The 21,754-nt window shown below is 43.5% G+C and overlaps 1 protein-coding gene across 1 annotated transcript in view; it reads left to right on the plus strand.

Moving 5' to 3' along the window:
- The first annotated feature begins 6,397 nt into the window (after nucleotides 1-6,397).
- The window catches only part of xkr6b (XK related 6b), a 59,342-nt gene continuing 43,985 nt past the window's right edge, over nucleotides 6,398-21,754 (plus strand). Inside the window, exon 1 of the mRNA XM_086189196.1 lies at nucleotides 6,398-7,372. Within this exon, the coding sequence (XP_086045322.1) occupies nucleotides 6,816-7,372 (557 nt within the window). The 5' untranslated portion in view covers nucleotides 6,398-6,815. The remainder of the gene's footprint in view (nucleotides 7,373-21,754) is intronic.

Below are 21,754 nucleotides of genomic sequence, written 5' to 3' on the forward strand. Positions count from 1 at the left end.
TACAGTGCAAATATTCATGTCACTGCCCCATGCGGGGTGCAACAGTAACCAAGATGTTTTATTTAACAGGATACTTATGTGTGTGTGCCGGGGGATTATTTTGATTTGGATTCAGAAAGAAAGGAAATGTCGTGACAGTTGTTAAATGATGTTAAAAGTCACTGAAATAAACTTTGCCAGAGAGTCTTGCGGAAGTCTGGAGGATGAAAACAAACGTGAAGTGGCTCAGAATGACAGAAGTCTCTGGAGCTCCACTGGAGGGATGAACAACATTCCTCCTGGAGGTATTTGATGATGCTGGTGGAGAGAGCTGGGACACATTTGGTCCTAAATCTCCCGCATGCTCGCTTGGATTGAGATTGTGACGATAATATGACTCATATCGTCTTCATAAATTTATGATTCACACCGTTTTCATCCTCAGTGGGATCTCACATCCCGCGTCTGGAGCTTGTTTCTTCTGCGCTGAAGCATGTGTTGGGGGGGGGGGGGGGGGGGGCAAATACCTCCGTCACTCACACTAATTTGATTTTTTTTATGTTTAAAAGGACTGACAGTTTGTTCACACACCTACAGAATTCTTACTCACCCGCGCCATTCATTCACTTTCAATAAATATCATCCATGATTCATTTCTTTCCTTTAACGTTCCCTTCTGTTTCTGTTTTGACAAAATAACAAGTCAGTGTTTATTTTTGTGCTGCCGAATTACAACAAAAGATATCTGGTGACACATCTCAGACCAAACATTTCACTCACCAGCAAAGACACGGTGACAGCGGCCTGACGAAAAACTGCCTTTAATGAGAGGAAACATGGGTGCGGACCCCAGTTGTACGTGGGTGGCCATCTGCCTTGATCAGCTGAAACAGGGAGAGAGGGAGGGAGAGAGAGAGGGAGAAAGAGAGAGAGGGATAAGGAGCGACAGTGGAAGAAAGAGGCAGGCAGGGGACAGGCGGAGAGAGGGACAGCGACAGAGAGAGACAGAGGGACAGCGACAGAGAGAGACAGAGAGACAGCCAATGGGATAGAGACAGACAGATCGATAGAGAAGGATGAAGATAAAGAAGGACGAAGGAAGAGATAGATAAAGAGACAGAGAGAGACGAAGAAAGAGACAGAGAGAGACGAAGAAAGAGACAGCGTGAGATGGACTGAGAGGAGCAGCAGAGGAAAAGGGCATGCAGAAGGAAAGAGGGACAGCAACAGAGAGAGAGATAGAGAGACAACAAAGGGACAGAGATGGATTGAGAGAGAAGGATAGAGATAAAGAAGGAGAGAGAGAGAGACAAAGGGACAGACACAGAGAGAGAGACAGAGACAAATTGACAGATAAAGGACAGAGAACATGATACACAACAACAAATGCCTATAGAAGCTAATAAATTATAGTTTGACATTTTTTTTGGACATTTCTTTACTTCATACAGCAGCATTATAACACTAATCTTCATAATACTGATGCTAATAGAAATAGCACTAAAAATGCTAATCATACTACAAATAATAGTAATGGTAGCGTGGTCATCCTCTGAGGGTGGCAGCCCAGGCAGGAAAATCTTTGGGTCTAAATGCTGGGGAAGTGGAGAAGTCAGTAACATGCGTTTGGATATGGATTCATACCAAAGGAAGGAATCAGAGCAGGCAGTTGTGGCAGATAATGAGAGGAGCATCTAATAGAAAATACGTCGCGTAATCTGTCCCAGAAAATGTCATTATTTCTATTCTTAAAGCTCCATCAGGTGCGTTAATGACACATCCAGCAGATGAATTCATTTCTTTCGAGAACGTAGCCTAGTTGACTAATCCTGGGAAAAAAACAACCAAAAAAACCCACATTTCATGTGTTGTATTACTGTTTATTGTCTGGACACACACACACACACACACACGTATATACGCACTTCTCACAGTCAGTGTGAGAGTAATGTGAAACACTAGGAAATAGAATAAAGACTCCTGAAGGATTTGTCGCTAATTGCATTTGTTGCATTATTTAGTGCCGCGCCAACACGCGTGTGCTCCTGTGAACTGCGTAAGCCTGAGAATTATGCTTCCCTATTTGTTTTCATAAATGTTTTATACGTCTTCAGAACTGGTTTCTTGTGTGTGGTGGTGATGGGAGGATTGCTGGGTGACGGTATTTTATGTAAATGCCGAAGAACATAAACTAAGCAGGGTTAATAGACTTGGTCTCATCGCATATATTTTTATTGCCGTATATCATGTTGTCATGTGGCTCATGAAATGTTACTTCATATGTTACATTTTCCAAAGCGTCCGTCATTAGTCTTCATCAACACAGCCAGGAAAACCAATGTAGGGCACCTATTTGTTGCTTGAATTTCCATTTGATTAGTCAGCATTTGTGTTGCTCAGAATATTCAACAGATTTAATCCCTCTCTGCATGTTAATTGTAATTTATTGGTTAAATCTGAACGTATTTTAGATTATTAGAAAGTCTGTAAGAAAATGTTTAGTAATTACTGGCTTGTCACTTGCGGTATTCTCACTCATACCTCATCTTGAGGTTAAACTCATGAATTTTGGCACAAGATTTTATTTGATTAATATTTCTGCGCTATCACCACTGATGTTGGACGTACTTCTACAGCTCAGTTATTCTAATAATCTCAAGTGATTTCTGTGTTTCCAGTGTTTGATATGCAGCCAGTTACTTTTCAGCTTCACTTTAAAAATCAACCGACATGGGATTAAGTGTGCGCGCGTGCACACACACACACACACACACACAGATTGTTTTTTCTTCCACCATCACACCTTGTTGTTGCTCTTTCTCCTGCTGTAATACCGTTAGCCATATTGACAAATGGTGGCAGCACAAAAATCTAACACAAACTGGCTTTATTACTTTCTCGTGTATTTGCACAAACTTACACCACAACCTTACCTAAAATGCAGTATCAACTCGCTTCGTAAAAGCAAGGAAAGGCTTGAGGGAATGCCTTCAACTTTCCACTGGGATTCAAGGATGAACCGACAAGATGTTGGTGGTCAGAGGTCAAAGGGAAAGGTCACTATTCCTCCATATGTAGGGGCGGCAACACAACCAAGTCCAGTCCTCCTTCATTGGGTATCATGGAAGCCAGAGAAACCCCACCCCCTCCACCCCCATCCCCCTGCAGCTTCCTGTCACTGCCTGGAAATCACAGGCTGACTATCAGATTTATTTAGCCTACATTCCCCTAAAAAGCCTCGCTTCCCTTCCCTTGTATTCTTTTAGAGCTGAGTTTAACATCCGCCCCCCCCCCCCAGTCTCACGTACACTTGAGTCACATATAATGACCGCCATTTATTTTTCTTTTGTTTGAAATGACTAATTCCCATTTATTCCTCATTAAAGCAGTTAGCGGCCAATTGCTTAAAAGTACCGTATAATTCAAAAGGATGTGCTGTGATTTGATTTGTTTTCATTGCTGTGAGGCCTTTTCCGCATTATCGTCTCCGGTGAACATTAGAGCTGAGTGTGCATCCAGTGTGCCACTCAAAGGGCATTGTGGAGGCCGAACAGCCCCGAGGAGGGAGAGAAAATGAAGGCCACTCAGATGAAGCAGGTTTTATGATGCGCCAACCCCGTACACACACTCTCTGGTGGGCATTCGATCACATTTAAATAATCTGGCCCAGAGGAGTGGCCGTGCCCTGATTCTTTTCACCCAGCATCGGTGTGACTTTTCCTGCTATTCCATCCTCCTGCTCTCCCTCCCTGATATTAACCCGGACGGATAAAAGAAGCAGCAGTTCAAGACGAAGCAGCACTAAAAGCAAACTTCATCTCACATGATGCAGAGACGTGAAGGGATACAGATCATTTTTGCGCTACAGTTTTTTTCTGATAGTTTCATTTCGAAGTGGCGGAACAGAAGCTTTACATGTGGGGTGGCCAAAGCTTACGTCAGGGGAATCCTGGACTTGGACTCCAAATATCTTCAGAAATCTTGTCTTAGAAGCGTGAAATAAAGGAGTGAAAAAAACAGTGTGTCTGCCATCATGAATCAGCTAAATTAAAAAGAAACATATTTACTCCAGAAGCCGTATGTTCTGTCAACTGGCTGAGTCCGTTTGACGTTTGCTCATCTTGATATAGATGTTAAACATTTTGATACAATGTGGATTTTCAGATGTTGGAAAGTGTCGGTCAGCTGAGGTTCGGCCTTGAACTGACCAGGAGAGGGGTTCTGTTTGTTTCTGGTGCAGCAGTACATTCCCAAGTTCAACTCAAGGTTCCAGCAGTCTTTGTTAGTCAAACCGAGCAGGGTTCTTCCAAAGTTAGTACAACTCTTTATGTATTCAGCCTGAGTTTCCTCCCTCCGCTGCTGCTGGGGAGGAACAGGAACACAAAGAGGTGCAAAACTTGTTCTAGTCAGACTCCTCATACTTCAAAATGAAATTAAGAGAGGTGTGTTTTTTTTGGGGGGGGGGGTCCTCCATAACTTGGGGATGGAGGGGTCAATCAAGAACAAAAGCCATGCCCCCACCCTCAGCCCCATTATCAAAACGTCAATTTGGAGGTTATTAGGTGATAGACACAACAATAATTCCCCTAAGAGAGGGAACTATGATGCACTTGCTATCGTTGCTCCTTTATTTTCTGTTCATAATTTCAACTTTTGATTACATAACACAACAAAAAAGAAGGGGGGAAAACACAGGTTAGTAGCAATACATGCAAATACCCCAAAAGTGACTGACCTAAATGTAATGTGTACTTGTACTGCTGTTCTGGCAGGGCATTCTGGAATAAAAAGAACACTTTGACTGGTCCTCACCTTCTGAGAGACATCTTAAAGGGCAGTTTGAGACGTAATTTAGGAGTTAAGGTTAGAACTGGATTTAGGCTGGGCTTATAGGGTAAAGGGCATGGGACTACACAATGTCAATGTGTGTCCTCACTAAGAGAACTGCACCCCTTATCAGGACCCTTAGTCCTGATGGGGACCAAAGATGTGTCAAAAGGTAATGTCTGAGCTCCCGGATGAGATTAGCATAAAAGTTTAATTGAGATCAGGTCAAGCTTAAGGTTGGGCATGCATTGGTTTGGTTGGGATTAGGATTAGAGATTAGTTTAGGCTGTCCATATGAATGGAGCTCTACAAGGATAGCTGCTCTGACCTGCATGTTTGTGTGTGTGTGTGTGTGTGTGTGTGTGTGTGTGTGTGTGTGTGTTCTTATGCTTACTACATACTGAGGACTGAGAGTGAGGACATTATTTTAGAATGTAATTGTAAAATGACATTTTATTTGGTCCTCACAGCATTGAAGAGTTGTTTTGTAGGTCAAGACTTGGTTTTAGGGTCAGGTTTAGGATCAGGTGATGTTAGATTTGGAGTCAGTGTGATGGTAACCGCTAGGGTAAGGGGCTAAGGCATGCGTTCTGCCTATGAAGGTCCTCACAAAAGCTATAAGTACAGTGTGTGTGAGAGAGAGTGATTGATAGAGAGAGAGAGAGCGATTGATAGCGAGAGAGAGAGAGAGAGAGAGAGAGAGAGAGAGAGAGAGAGATGCTGACGGGTTCAGCACCATTTCAGCACCGGACAGCTCCCATCCCATCGGGCGGTCCGGGCATGGGGAGCAGCAGCGGGGTGACGCTGACATGATCCAATCAATCTCTCGCTGGAAATGACCCTGCTCGCCTCTGCCTGCAGCGGATTCACCAGCTCTTTGCTCGCATATGCTACCAGAGGCGAAAGCGTCACTTTCAGCAAATGTTTAACCCCTTGATTGCTGCTGAAAAAATGCGGCAGAAAGGAGAGAAAGCCCAACACGTTCCTTAGCAACCAATCTAGACAGAGGTCTATAGATTCGCCTATAGATCCGGTCTGTCTATACCAGGAGGGCAAAGTGTGTAGAACATGCCTATAGCCGGTCGTGTGTGTGTGTGTGTGTGTGTGTGTGTGTGTAAGGGTGAAATTGTTGTGAGAAATTACTATCTCACAAAAAGAATCAGTTTTCTCAAACGTTCCTGTTAATAGAGGCATTACACTCACAGCAGAAGAGAAACACCAAAAGCACAGTCGGGTCAGATTAACAGCGTTCAACCTGCAGGATACTTTCCTTCATCAGAGGGAGCGTTTGTTCCGCCTCCCTCCGTCTAAAGGGTCCTCACACTGAGACAGATTGTGTTCAAACAGCGGGAATTTGTTCCTTTGCTGCTCTGGAAAAAAAAAGCATGTTGCATTACATCATGTGGTCCTGTATGTTTTGGGGGGAGGGGAAGGGGGGGCTTGAAAACAAGACACTAGATGGCAACCACGTTGAGCCGGAGAGGCAGTAAACAGTGAGTGAGAAGGGAGGGAGTGAGGGAGGGAGGGATGAGAAGGAGGAGGAGGGGGTGAATTACGTCGGCATGGGACAGTGAAGGGACGGTCTGCTCATGGCTTGCAGCTGGAGGAGAGCTGCAGAGAGGGATAACAACTGAGCAGCGGGAGGGGGATTGTAGTACAGGTAAAGAAAATGTCTGCTCAACGTTAGATGCGCTAGTTAGTATTAAATTGTTGGTAGCGCAGGTATAGATTAGGTTGTCAAGTGAAAAGAGATCTGCAGAGGAGAGAACGAAGGAGACAGACAGACAGAGAGAGAGAGAGAGAGAGAGAGAAAGAGAAAGAGAGAGAGAGAGAGAGATGTGCTGCGTCCGTGGTGCCAGTGGCGCGCTGCCTGGACACAGAGTGAGCAACGGCGACGCGCTGACACCCCGCTTTTAGATGGCTCCAACATTTGGGGTGCAAAACAGGTGTCAGGGAAGTGTCGTCACGAACCGCGGAAGCCGGAGGAGGTGGGAACATCAGAGGGAAAGATGGCAGCGAAATCCGATGGTCGCGGGGTCGTCACCGGTTTCGCCCAGCTGCGCAACCTGGACGAGGTGGTGGGGACGGGAGAGGACGACACACAGAACAGCAGCTCATTCCACATCTGCCACTGCTGCAACACCTCGTCGTGCTACTGGGGTTGCCGGAGCGCCTGCCTGCATTACCTCCGGGGGAAGGGGAGAGATGCGGCGCGGCCACCGCAGGAGGAGCGCCTCTGGCTGGACTGCCTGTGGATCATCCTGGCACTGCTGGTCTTCTTCTGGGACGTGGGGACCGATTTGTGGCTGGCCATCGATTACTACCACAAGCAGGACTTCCTGTGGTCAGGCCTGACCCTGTTCTTTGTTCTGGTGCCCTCGGTTCTGGTCCAGATCCTGAGCTTCAGGTGGTTTGTGCAGGATTACACTGGGGGCGGACTGGGCTCCGTGGAGGGGCTGAGTAGTCGTAGAGCTACAGCCAGTTTGCAAAGAGACAAGTGCTGCCGCCTGTCTGTCTGGGTCTGGCAGACCATCCTACACATCTTTCAGATGGGACAAGTTTGGAGGTAAGACAAACTTTGAGTTTAAAAGAGCCAGCTAGAGCTCCCTGAGCAGAGAGCAGCCAGCTCCGTTCACTCAGCCTTGTAACCTCTTCCTGACTGTCACCTGGTATAACCCGTCTGCGTGTACATGACTGGAGTGAAAATCAGCACCCTGGTGATGCCATCACCCGCCTCTCACTCTCCACTCTCAGCAATCGTAGCAAGTCTATTCGTTCTCGATTTATTCAAATAAACGTACAAAAAACAGCACCAAAAAAAAAAACTTTAACGAATGCTGCAGACAAACATGCACTCAGACACCTTGGAGTGTTTCATCACAGTGCGCCATTGCGCTTGTGTGGGGAAGGAAGAGGGCTATTTGTTCAAAGATGGACAGGTAGCTGCGAGCCTGTGCCTGTGTGTGTGTGTGTGTGTGTGTGTGTGTGTGTGTGTGTGTGTGTGTGTGTGTGTGTGTATGTGTGTGTGTGTGTCTGAGTGTGAGTCAGGCGCGCCGTCACATCACAGTGCACACGGTCGCCTCGATTCACCCTCTCCCTCCCCTTCATCAAATACTCCAACTCTGCAACTGGAGGCCAGACGAGCATCTGTTTTCACAGCTCACAAAACTACCCCCCCCCCCCCCCACAGACATGATGTCATCGATTCTTCTGCGACATCTTTGGTCCCGCAAATCGCTTCTTTTCTTTTCTTTTTTCCCCCTTTTCTTTGCCAAACAGATGGATGGACCGCGGCGGCTGGTATACCGGCGCACGTCTTTGCGCGTTATCTGCTGACATGTAGAATATGACTGTGGTAGTAAAATGTGAGTCTGATAGGGGCAGTTTGTCCTCCCCCAGGCAAGCGAATTGTTTTTAGCGCAGACGGACGCATTTGCTGGCATTTAATGGGGGGGGGGGGGGGGGTCACGCGTGACGGCTGTTGTGAGAGGACCGCCAACGGCTGAGAACATGTACAACAGCACTCTGAGATTCAGTGGACAGGGTCCAAAAAAATCTTGGATTTCTAGCTTCCAGCAGATGTCTTTGTGCTCACTGCTCACTGTGAATTGTGTTTGTGACTGACAGCTCTGACTTTGCCCCTGTATCAGTTTCATGGATTTTTCAGCCAATTTGTTGTCGAAGCTACATGCTACATCGGTCACAGGGAACTGACCACAAGGCTTCAAGCAGTACTTTAGCCAGAGTATTTTTTGCCTTTCAAGTACTAATGAAATAAAGGTAACCAAGATACCCCCCCCCCCACACACACACACACACACACAACCTTCATCACATCGATGGAACGCCAGCCATGCATCTAGCTTGAGACTCATGACGGTTAACCACACTAAGACTGTCATTTAAAAAAAAAAGCATTTACAAACTCTAAAGTGCATCTTTTGTTATAATTCTGTTGTTCTTTATCCAGCCAACATGTAACACAATTTGATTTGTGCTAAAAGTAAACACATAGCACAACACAGTGGCTGGAGCCAAAAGTGTTAGCTTGTTTTTAGCTCAAATCAAAGTGATTGTAGATTGGTGAGCATGATATTGGATAAGGAAGATTAAACCAGACCACACTCGTGAGAATTGGAATTTTTAAAATTTTTTTTAGCTAATTTCGCCGTTGTTAGCCGTCACTCACCATCGGTTTCAAGCTAAACATGCGTGGCTGGCTCTTTCTGCATTCTGGAGTCACACAGAGGCAGTGGAGAAGGAACAAAAAATGTTTTTGTGAGCTCAAGTCGCTCACTAAGGTGGAGTACACATTTTGGATGAAGTATCAGTTTTAATCCATCTATTGTGCTTCTCGGTTTATTCTCTGAAAAGAGGATCTTAAGTGTTTCGTTCACGTCTGTCAAGCTCACGTTTCGCCAGCGTGAGACGATCCACTCTGTATCACACTCATTTTGAGCCGCACTTGAAGGCTTTTTATTATTGATCAGCTGCAGTTGTATTGGCTCAACTTTATTTACTCTGGTGTGGTTGAGCTGATCGTTTGCTCATGTCTGTAGCGGAAACTGGCATAAAGAGTGCGGGTGAACCGGTGCACTGTAAACAACACTGCTGGCTACGGTGGTTTTACATCCTTCGTCTTATGGATGCAGCACTTCATGTGTCAAGGTGAAGAATCACAAGGTGCAGCTAATGTGATGCTGTGTGTGTGGTGTGTGTGTGTGGGGGGAGAGAGAGAGACAGACAGACAGACAGACAGACAGACAGAGAGAGCCTAATAATATTATGAGTTTGATTAACAACAGGTTGTTTGATGCTTTATTGGTTCCGGAGAAGCATTTTCAGATGTTTTCCGAGACAACAGACGGAGCCAGGAGAAAACCTTTGGACCAGATTCAGCTTGCATCAGATTTGACTTCACCTGAGATGAACTGCACTGAGCTGAAGGAGAACAATGAAATGTAGTTACAAGCAACACAAGGAAACACAATGTGTTCCTGTGGATGTTGTGACAGCCCACAGCCTGGGGTGAGGGATCATTGTCAGGCCACCATTTCCCCTCGGACATCATCCGCCTGGCGGCTGGTCTGGGGCGGGGGGTCAAAAGCTGCTCTTGTCAGCTTAGTACGGGTTCACAACCTCAGACCCGAAGGCTAACAGTTGATATGGAGATTATTAGCCTGTGTAAGAGGCCATCCTGCCAATATGCTGGTAGGATATTAAACTGTATTATGGGATGATTAATATATATTAAACAGTATTGTGGGGCTTTGAATTGAGATTTGAACTTTTCTAATCTTGCATCTTCGTCTGATATCTGTCTTAAACGGACGGTTACGGACGACTGGATTTCAAAGTATCACGGCCTTTCTTTAGCACCGTTAACAAGATGCCACTGTATCAGTTTGTGAAATATCTCTAACTCGTTATGGTGGGGACACAAGACAAAGTGCTGACAGGAGTCAAAAACACTGCCTGATCATGTCTCATTACTCAGTTCTAGCCTCAGATTCAATTAGCGGCTATCCCTGCATGCATCCGGTGAGGATTGCGCTGGCGACAGAATGGCCGAGCTTGTTTTGCAGTTATCTCCTTGTTAATTTTTGACAGAACGGGGAGGGTCCTCCTCCCATCTGTAATCTCAGTGTGTCATTGGCTCTCCACAGCTCTTTCATGTTGTCCTCCCGGTGAATCCCCGGCGCCGCCGACGGTGTCTCCTTAAGCTCAGGGATTCTGCTCAGGCACACAGTGGCTCACACATGCACAGAGGTCTCCCGGTGCTATGATGGACAACTTAATCAGTGTAAACCCAAATTAGTGTCTGGCTGAAAAAGAAATGCATCCATCTCTGCTCCCGCAATTAATTCCAAGTAGAAGTTTTGGAACCTCTTTGTTGTTGGAAAATCCCAGCAGAACTGGGTGTCATCCTTTTCTTCCCTATTAATTTCTCAGAACTGGTTGAAAACACTCCATAATTGGCAATTATAGGAAGATTCACATAAAGTGAACGAATCTTCATGACTAGAATGTCACTGAGCAGTGAATGCCCAACATCACATCTCTGCTGTAGACGGCTCCAAATGTTGCTAACACACACACACACACAAATATTTGCAGTTATTAAAATGTATACATGGTTAAATATAACACAATAACTGGGTTAACACCTGATCATTCCCTAAATGTGCGAGCGAGAACAGGTAGCTAGTCTGCAATGTCAGGTCGGCACATTAAAGCAGCTGCACTGGACCGTTTGTGTGTGTGCCAGCCTTGATTCAACTCCTGATTGTCGGTTTCACTTATTTGATTGGTTAAAATATGAAATTTGGTTATCATATATTTACATGTATGTATAAAAAGAACAAGGGGGCTGTTTTGAGTGACCTGAGTTCATTTTCTTTACATTTTTAACTCCATGTTGCCTATAATCAAACATAATGTGCGCAGGAGAGTGTGTTGATTTATTGGGTCGGACAGTCTCCGAGACAAATGCAAAAAAATGTTGAAGACTGTCATAACCACAGTAAAGATTATATCTAGATGGTTTGAAATGATGAATTATATATACTTATATTCAATATTTTATTCAGAGTGCATTTCAAATGCAACTCGCTTCAGTTTTGACAGTTAATTATTCAAGTGTCGTACAATGTGTTGAAGTGTTAGTAGGATTTGAGTAATTATTAACAGTGAAAAGGGGCTTCTTGTTGTTGTTTTTTTTGTTTTCTTTCATGATGCTGAATTAGAAAGTGTGTGGAAAATGGGAAATATTCAGCCATGAAATGAGCTCTGAAGATTAGAGGAAATATTTATAGGTGTCAGATCAGATGGGACCAGATTTAGGCTAAATTTACATTTATTTATATATGTATATATATACATATATATATATATACGTATATATATATATATATATATATATATATATATATATATACGCACATATATATATATATTATATACACATATAAATATAAATAAGCATCTTAGTTGTTGTTGGTGTGTTGTGCAAGAACAAGGAATTCCCCATTTCTCAAGAGGCCAAAGTCGGGACTCCCTCCTTGCAATTGTACAGCATGTTTTCACACCACAAATCTGATGCTTGGATTAGGCTTTAATCCAGTACAAGATTGGGCTCTCCACCGAGCAACACGGTTGACATCTGCCTGTGTTTCCCAGACTTGTAAATATTAATACAGACTGGAAGGAGTCGACAAAAGCCTCTCTTGGCTGACTGGGCTGCTTGTCGTTGCCAAAAAAGGTTTGTACATGCGGCGAAGCGAGACATTGAGATGATCCAATGCAACCAGCTGCCCTATCAACGAAAAAAAGAGCTGAGGAGGTGAAAGAGAGAAAAGATGAAGGCTTGGATGACAAACCATATAATCATGTATAGAGAGTTTAGAATAGTGAACGATTGGGACATCTTGTTCTCTGTACAGTGGAAGCAATTGGAGTATTTTTGGAGCGAAAGAAACAGCTGATAACAGCTGGATCATACTGGACTGCTTACACTTGCTATAGAACATGTCAGGGAATCTGCCTCAAATTGAATACCTGTAAAGGTAAAATATACATTTTGATTTTCATTTCCAAAAAGGGAAACCCATTTGAAGCTCTAGTGCATAACATGACTCTCTGGACTCCGCTGTAGGCTACTCTTTCGTTACTGTTGCGGCTTTTAAAACGGTGGTTAAGTTATGGTGACGGTCACGCAACCCTCATGAAATGAGAGAAGGTTGATTCATTTGGTCTGATAACTTTTGAAAAGTTTGAAAACCCCATAATTTTTCTACATTTAAATTAGCAAAGTGCCAACTACAAGTAGTCGCCCTGGGCCTGGCCTATTCTGCTGTTACTGTTTAACATGGTCTCACCCCTATTCGTCAAAGACCAACGATCGGTCAACTCCCCCTGATGTCCACAGCCGACGTCGAGGGTACCCCCCTCTGTGTCACATGTGTCGCTAACGTTCTCATCCATTTCAACCTGAAATGCAGGACTCAGTATTAATATTTTCTTTGACTAGTTAGGGTTAGGGAATAGGGCAGAGACCGTGTGGCCTGGATGGCTAATCCCCTTTCGTCAAACTCCAAAGTTGAGGGATTTGCATTCAAATTTATTGGATTGCCCTCTACATTGCCAAGTGACACAGAGGGGGTACCTTCAATGTTGGCTGTGGACGTCAGGGGGAGTTGACCTAACGTCGGCCTTTGACAAATAGGGGCGAGACCACGCTGTACTGTTGGTACTGTAAAACATTTGATAAATTGTTCTTAACTATCACAACCAGCACAAAATGACTTTTTACCACAGACGATTGTGTCCTACAACATTTGTGAACTCTTCAAAAGCCCCAGAAATTACATTCCACATTTATGTTAGCAGAGAGCCAACTGGAGGAATCATCATCCCAGCCTTAGCCTCCGCTTTTACTGTTTCTGCAGTAAAACTGAATGTAAAGTGTTCTGAGCATCATCTAACCGCTGTAAAATGACTGTTTTTACTATCCCAATTTAAGCAATTTAGTCCAATAATCTTTTTGAAGTCCATGAGAGCTGCATGATTAAAGTATTCAGCCATATTCAAGTTAGCACAGCGCTAACAGGAAGTAACCATTCCAGTTGTGGTCTGCTTCCTTGTTCAGACTTTCAGCTGTAAAACAGTGGATAAACTGTTCAAAGCTTGCAATGCAATCACCACACTGGCAGCAATGAGTTTCATGAGCATTGTGTGACCTTATTCATCAAGGATTTAAACGTGAGGGATGTTCTTTTCAACTTGAAAATGATGCACCAACATTCACCTAAGTACAGTCTATTTTCATATTACGGAAGATGAAAACTGCTACAAACAGGAACCACTTTATTAAGGTGCACATCTAACTGTGTTTACAGGCAGCGTCGCACCAGTCATTTTCTCATTACCACTGATAACAGGGGACAAAACTTTAACACCAGTGCACCAAGCAAACCCCCAATTATGTGACAGAGGAGCCTTTCAAAATGCAAGAAGAGGTGGCTTTCTTGGGAACGTGTCACCGCAGGGGGTAAAGACCCAGAAAGACATAAATGACAGCAAAATATGAGGCTCAGTTAGTATGAAGAGGAAGAGGAAGAGGAAGAGAGAGAGAGGGGAAAAAAGGGGGAGTCATTGAGTTCAAGATGGGTTATTGAATTAGAGTGAATTTGCAACATGTTTGATTTGAACAGACAGATGTACGATTAAACAGTTAATCAACGAGGTGGTAGACAAGAGGGGGATTTCTGACCTTGCCTTGATGGTAAAATCCTAAACAGATGAGTAGCTAACATGTTAGCTGATTGCAAACCTATTTCCACAGGCGATAACACCCGCCGTTACTGCAGAGAGCTCTTACATTCAGTGCAGCATGAATGAATGTGGATAAACAGCCTGTGATGATTCTTGATTTAACTGTCTTTGGCCTGCCTCCGGAGCAAAATGATATTTTGTAGTAGAAGCCTGAAGGCCCCTGATGTTACATCCATGCTGCCTCGCAACACCGGTCAACAGACAGAGACACGCCGGCGCACATGAGGGAATATTAAGCACAGAGGCAGATGGGTTACCAGAGACACATTTGCATGCATATCACATACAGAATGTGTGCAGGCGTACACATACACAAACCACACCTCAGGGGAGAAGAGAGTGGCTCCTTTTTTTTTTTTTTTTTTTAAGAATTACCTCCTTATATGCAGTCTCACATCGCAGCCCTTTTTTCTTGCTCACAGACACAGAAACACACACCTTGGCAGAATTCTACATTTCCATGTCCTGTTTCTTTAGGCGCTCAGATCAGAGAGAGGTGGTGCAGCAAATGGACAATGAACTCCCCTGCAGCCCCCCTCTCTCTCTCTCTCTCTCTCTCTCTTCCTCTCCCTCTCCCCCTCCTCTCTCTCTCTCTCTCTGCAAGAAGAAACTCCACCCCTGGAGTGCATAGGAATAAATATGCCTCATATTTCTTACTTTCATTTTTCAGTCGTGTGCAAGAGTTCGGACTGTGTCTATATGACGTTTGAATTGAAGTCACACCTTTCATTTACCGAAACTATGAGAACAAGCAGGGTAAAAGTCAGACTTAAATGATTCTTTAAAGTGTCAAGAAGAATCCCATGAGAACACCAAAAATGAGCCTAAAACCTGATATTGTTATGGTAATGTCCAAAGATGCATACTGAGAACAGTTTAACAAGTACATTTCCCATTCATTTCCCCCATTGATGTGTCAGGCATTCCTTTGATAAAAGGTTTTACGGCTAGTGCTAAGTTAACAGACGAGAGAGGGAACCCTCACCACAAGATATTTGATTCGGCACGTCAGGAAAACCAAGAAAAAGGCAAAAGGTACAAGACTGTGTACATAGGGAGTTAAGGAACTTCTCACCCGATAAGCCATTGCAAACTAGATTTCTTACCCTGCATTGTTTAGAATAAGCACAATTTTCTTATGTAGATTGAGTGCCACAGTCGGACTAAGTTAGAAAGCATTAGCAGGGAGGCTAATGCGTAATTGGATTTATCTTTTTGTTTTCATGGTACTTAAGCAAAAGCTGAAGTTAATCCAGTCTCATCCTAAAAAAATTGTGTACATCCATATTTTCCGTTTTCCTCTGTGTATCGTAGCATGTTTACATGCCTTGCTACAATTGTGCTGTAGCCGGCGAGCTTGTGGAACTTGTAATGATGGAGGATTTATTGACTTTGAAGTCTTGTTGTTTGCGCATTGGCACGTGTGTCTGTTGGCAATTAAAAAGTGGCTGCATGATTGAAACTCTCAAACCTCCCCAAAGCTGCCCACGCACTAAAATCTACGTCTGCCATTGAGCCGCTTTTTCCTTTGGAGCCGTCACAAGAAAAGTGACGCACATCACTAAGACTCATTACCTAAGCCCACTGTGGCTTAAAATGCGTGCACAAAAGGCTATTTTTCAGCTGGACTCCCTAGCCTAATAGCCATATCCCTAATATACACTTACATGTCGCTGTCTCCAGCATAAAGTGAGGCCTCCACTCCCAGTAGTCCTATTTGAGATCATCATGTGTTCTCCTTGTAGATTCTTTAGTACTCCTTATAAGCTCCAGCCACCATATTACCATCTGTCCTCCCTACAAAGTTAACATATGTTTTTATTTTTATCCCCCCCACCCCCTCCCCTCATCACTTACACATATTCATGTTCTTAGGCTCCTCACAAAGCCTTTTATCTCCCTCCATCCATCCTAATCTTACTCTACCCTGTCTTATCCTCTCCTTATTATCTAAAGTTTGAAGGACTGGGAACTCTCGGCCGTGCCAGCTCTAATGCCGTATCCCTCACTGCTAGTTAAAGTCATCATGGCACATCTTTGCCCTCCATCTTTCTCTTTATGTCTCTCCCTCTCCCTATGTTGCCTTCTCATAAAGCTGCACTTGACCTCCATTTCTGTCAAGGAAACTGGAGCATCTGGCTCCTGCCCCAGTACAACTGCACAGCTCCTCCTCCTCCTCCTCCTCTTCTTCTCTTCTATCCCTGGTTCCTTCATCCTGCCGTATCACCCATCTTTTTCTACTATGCTTTAGTTCATCTCTCTTTGACAAAATGTCCGCACGGGAAACCTGTCAATTGACTGTTATGCCCCTCCTTTCGATGCCTGGATCTGCAATTCATGCAGTTCGACACTCAAAATAAAGCAAACCAATATCAGATGCATCCAACAGTGAGAAGTTAGAAGTATTATTTAGAAATACAATCTTGATATTAGTGTTGAATTCAAGTCTTCCTGTGCTGTGAAAGGGTTTTCGGGCTGTTCAGCTCCTGGGTTAATATCTCAGCAGGATCTTTGAAACATGCACAGACAGCTGACGCCTGTTTAAAGCATGTGCACGCCTCAGAACACCGATCCCTACCTGCAGGATCTAAGTCTGTTAGTTGGACTTTGAAAACATTGATTTGTAAGATTTCAGTCAGACCAACGAGTTTATTTCTACAATTTTATTCTGCAGACACTTTTGCCCAAAGCGATGTACAACCCAAGCAAGAATTTAGACCGGAGGGAAAGCCTTTGTAAGGACGGCAAAGTGCTTCAAGTTTGAATCTTAAAAGTCCAGTTTTAATCAGACTGACAAATGAATCCAATCTATTCTGACACCATGCAAACATACTCACGGCTACATGTCCAGAGTGAAGTAGAAGAACACAGGTTTTCCCTCAAGAGCTGCGAGTCCTGAGATATGAGGTGACTGTTACAAAAATTAAAAATCGGATGTAGATTTAGAAGATAGAAAGGTCGAGAGTTTCAGGTGTTGCGACACCAAACTCAGGTGCAGGTCTTGAACATAAAGTGATAATTAACAACAAGGATCAAATCTGGTAGCGGCGACAGCCCAGGAGGTGAACAGGCAGTGTGAAATCCATGTAAAGGTCCAGGTTGAGAAAATATGGAAAATCCAGTGATGAGGCAACCAAAGAAAAATGAAATAGATATAAAATGAATAGTCGTAGGAAACACAATGAAACTCCAGGGAACAAACGGGAGGTTCATCACCAACAAGACACAGCTGAGACCCATTAAGGCCCGGCATGCAATCAAAAAAGAGCGGAAAAATCAAAGGAAGTCAAGCCAACGTCAACACAACCGGGGCAGAACTACAAAATAAAACAGGAAGAGATTAAAAAAAAGTCCAACACTGAAACATTAAAAATCAAGGTGTAAATATGCAATTATTTTCCAAGACACCGTCAGTAATACACTGCTCTATACATTAGTTTAAGTTTTTTTTAATTGGCCTACAAAAGTCAAAAGTTGCCATAATGAATTACTAAAAAAAATTTGTTTGCACTGACACCAGATCAGACTGTACACTCTGGTTGGTACAAGGGGTTAAAAAAAGAGCCCAGCATATATAAGAGCACTCATCTTAGAGGGCCTCTCAAACATCAGACAGCAGCAAGCAGCACATTGGTGATTGCAGGTAGGAAGCTAGCAAGCAATCTCATATTTGTTACTGTATCGTTGTCTCTTGACATTTTGTCAGGGCACCTTTGCTGAGGGTCTTGGTGTGGAAGCTTGAAATGCTGTATGTACTGCACTCTCACTCCTAGCTGTCACGAGAAAAACAGTAGTTGGCTGTTAGCACCGTTCACAGACCAGTAATAAGAGTTCAAAGTGACAGGGACCACAATGTGAGGGTAATTAGAAGGTGGGAGTTGGAGGAAAGGGGAGAATTCAGTTAAAATGCTCATAGTCTTTAGTATTATGGATGTATGTATTTTGGGGCACACCAGGAGAACTTAGAGTACATTAAGCTAATGACCATTATTGCCTCACTCATATCAATAAAAAATTTCAGCAGGCTAAAGCCTCTTTTACGCATAGTTCCCAGTAAATGCCAGGCATGCTTTTCACCACTCAAAGCTGCAGTGGAACTTTCCTGTCTCGTGTCTGTTCACACGTGACATGCCGGCACCGGTCCGGCGTCTCCTCATCCACCTCCAAACTGGTCACATGAGCCACGGGGCTTGTTGGACAGCTTTAGCCTCGAATTGATAAGCGTTTTTCAAAATGCTTCCCGCTGTCACTGTCCTCCCATAGTGGTTTGTTTTTGTTCTGTTATGATGGAGACCTTTGAGCTCGCTAATGCCAATCGTAATGATTCAAGCTGCATGAGCTTGAGTTAGTTTAGCAGTCGAACGAGATAAGAATCACACACACATGCACACACACGCGTGCACACACACACATACATGCACACAGGCTCTTAAACCTCAAGGTGCTAAAATAAGTCATTGATTAAAATATCGCAGTCTTTCATCACACAGGTTTAACCGTTTGCGCGCCCTTCCTATTAATTTAGCTGCTTTCATTCACGTCAGACTCACTGCGATCTAATGTTACATGGCGTTAAGGTGGCTCCCATTCACACGTGAATTCTCGTAAAAGATGCTGGAACATTTTTGGAAAAGGCTGCATTAATGAAGCTTAACTTTTAACGAATTCTAGTCATAGATCCATCAGAAATCTGAGCAAAAGTCAACTTTCTTACACTGAAATCAATCCGAACTGGCAAACCCTTTGAAGTTACTATCGAAAATATTGATGCAGAGGTTTCAGACTGGCACAAATTTGTACCATAAAGCCATTTCAGACCTTCAAACCCTTAACTTACCTGAAACCAAGATTTTGCCTTCAAGCAGCCTTTTGAAGACGTGAGGGCCAAAACCGAAATTGGTCCTAAGATGATAATTAAAGGCACAGAGCTCTATTTGATGGTATCTGTGTCTTCATCCTATCTATGTGGCGTCTTGGAAGCTGCATCAGCAGTGCTCAGAGAAGACTCCCATTGTTTGAGTCTAATCATAGTTGACGCTCCGAGCGTCAGTTTGATAAACAGACAATCTCTGCTCATAAATAATTAAACAGCCCCGTTAGTTCTCTCACTCTCACAGTGTCACACTCAAAGGGGTTTCACAGTTATCTCTTCTCATTCTCATATTTGCATGGTGATACCCTGTGTAGTGAGCTGTTACCCTCTCTGAGAAAATGAGGACTATGAAGATATGCTGCCTGCAGAGTCAGAAGAGCGCACTCCTTTCAAAAATGTAAGAGCTGTTGTGCAAAGTGTGCATTATGTCTAAGGTAACTAAGCGGGGTGTTAAATCCGACAATGAGAAAGAAATGACTCAAAAACCTTGCAAATGCTGACAAAGTCAAAACACAAGCTGTGGCTTTTCTCAGAAATAAAACATTAACTTGGAAGAAACAAACATAAATATTAACAAGGCAGAATGAAGCAGTAAATACCAGCAACACAACAGGCTCTTGTCGACTGTCTAGCTCCCTGATTTCTTTTTTTTTTTATTCAAATCTTACAGTTGTCTTCCTTTTTGATTACACAGTGAATCTCTTTAACAGTTTATGTAAGGTGGTTGGTGGGTAGTTGAATTCATTTAGTCAGTTGGTCAATTAACTATTGTTTCTTTTAATCCGTAGCCAACAGAGACAAACTGAGGATTTACATACAGTAGGAACTTAAAGTAGGCGATAACATTATTTAATTTTCTTTTTAAGGCGTTCGCATGTAAAAAAAAACAAAAAAACAAAACAAAAAAACAACTTTTTCTGTTGTCATAACTAGTTAATATTGCGTCAGGGCTTTATTTGTAGCGCAAGATTACACATAATGATTTAGCTTTTCTTGATCAGTAATCATAATCTAATTAAGTACTCATGATCTGATAAATTATATTGACATTTATATCAATTTCAATATTTAATATTCAGTAAAAACAAGTCCTATTTTACCAAAAACGCTCCTTTAAAAGAGGAGGAACACTTGTTCACCATTCTACCCAAAGCCTGACAAGAAGACTGTTATCTTTTTCTCTCCTCTCTCCTCTCCATTGGCTGGATGCTAGTTAGCTTGGCTCAATCAATGGTAGTGGATGGTAAGTCTTAGCATAAATCAGTCAAAGGGTTCCAGATCTTAGTTCCTCTCTTACAAAGTCAACTATGATTCGTAGTAGGAGCCACTTGCCTAATTTTGTTTTTTTGTTGTTTGGTTCTGAGGTTGCACCCAGTTAGGACAGCAATTCCAATTATGTGATCCTTAACTAACTGGCGACCTGTCCAGGGTGAACCCCGCCTCTTGCCTGAAGCCGCTGGGAGAGGCTCCAGCCCCCCCCCCCCCCCCCCCCCCCCCGCGGCCCTTAATAGGAATAAACAGAAGACAATGTATGGACGGATGGATGATCCTTAACTATATGTCTGGCAATTTTAAATTATTTCATGATAAATATTGTGCACAAATTTACTTGTATCAATACAGGCAAAGTTTATTAGATAACTTTTGACAGAAGCGTGCTTACCTTCCCCTCCACTACCATTCATGGTGCTAAGCGAACTAGTGGTCTGCTTGGATCTATCCTCTTGTGTGGTTCCTGGTAGGATGAAAAATCCTCAAAAGTTGCCATTATCGTTAAAAGTGTGCAGTACATGTGTGTATGTTATGAGTCTGGACAAAGATGAATGTCAACTGCAACTGAAGTGGCTGGCGGTGGCATAATAATTCTAGTTGAATGCATGTGTCCTGTTCCTTACAGTCTGATCCCTAACAGAGGAGAAAGCGATCTGTCCCACATAATGTGAAAGGCGTCCTCATATATTTAGGACAGCACATATTCAGGCCTCCCTCTCAGCAGTCCATCACTGCTTCGTCGGCGTCTCCATTCTTGATTGTATCCTGTACTCTTCAGGTAAATGTGTCAAGCCCCAGCTGCTAAAATGGGTTCTTGAGGGTGAACTTAAAGTATTGAGGTAGAGAGGTCATCAGCTACACATTGCTACTCCTTCAGGCCAGACAACGAGTGCGTCCAATGAAAAGTGGCCTTCAAAATGTTGAATCTTAGACAGTTCTTTTTTTTTTCCCCAGTTGCTCTTTTCACAACCCTTTACCTCCGTCTTCTTCTCCATTTTTTTGGCGACATGTCTCTTTCTTTGTTGAATTGTTTCTGCTGTGTTTGCGCTCCCGGTATATTTGCACACCGAGTGAAATTGCATACAGTGGCCTGTGAGGTGTCATTTTGCAAAGTTTGCATCAAAAGTAAAGTAAGCTCACTCACAACACTTGTCTGACATTCCCCCAGTTACTATTCATCATCGACCACCTGCCTCTAACTCATACTGTGCATGTGCAAATGTCAGTGTACAATCGCAAGTGCGTGTGTGAGCACATGCCTCGAAGGTGTGAATGTTCGTTTGCCTTATGTTGTGTCGAGAGGCTCTTGACTCATCTCATATGGTACAGTGTAAAACATGATGCGCTAACGTTCCACGACTGCAGGAGGACATGGCGCGGTGTTGCTGCCGTCGTAAAAAAAACTAAATCTGCTGCCTTGATGCAGTCATGCTAAGCCCTTGCCAAATGAGCTCACACAGTTTTCATCTT

Source organism: Aulostomus chinensis, chromosome 20, assembly GCF_037954235.1.
Source record: "Aulostomus chinensis isolate RoL2024-O1b breed Wild chromosome 20, RoL_Achi_v1.0, whole genome shotgun sequence".
Classification (NCBI taxonomy): Eukaryota; Metazoa; Chordata; class Actinopteri; order Syngnathiformes; family Aulostomidae; genus Aulostomus; species Aulostomus chinensis.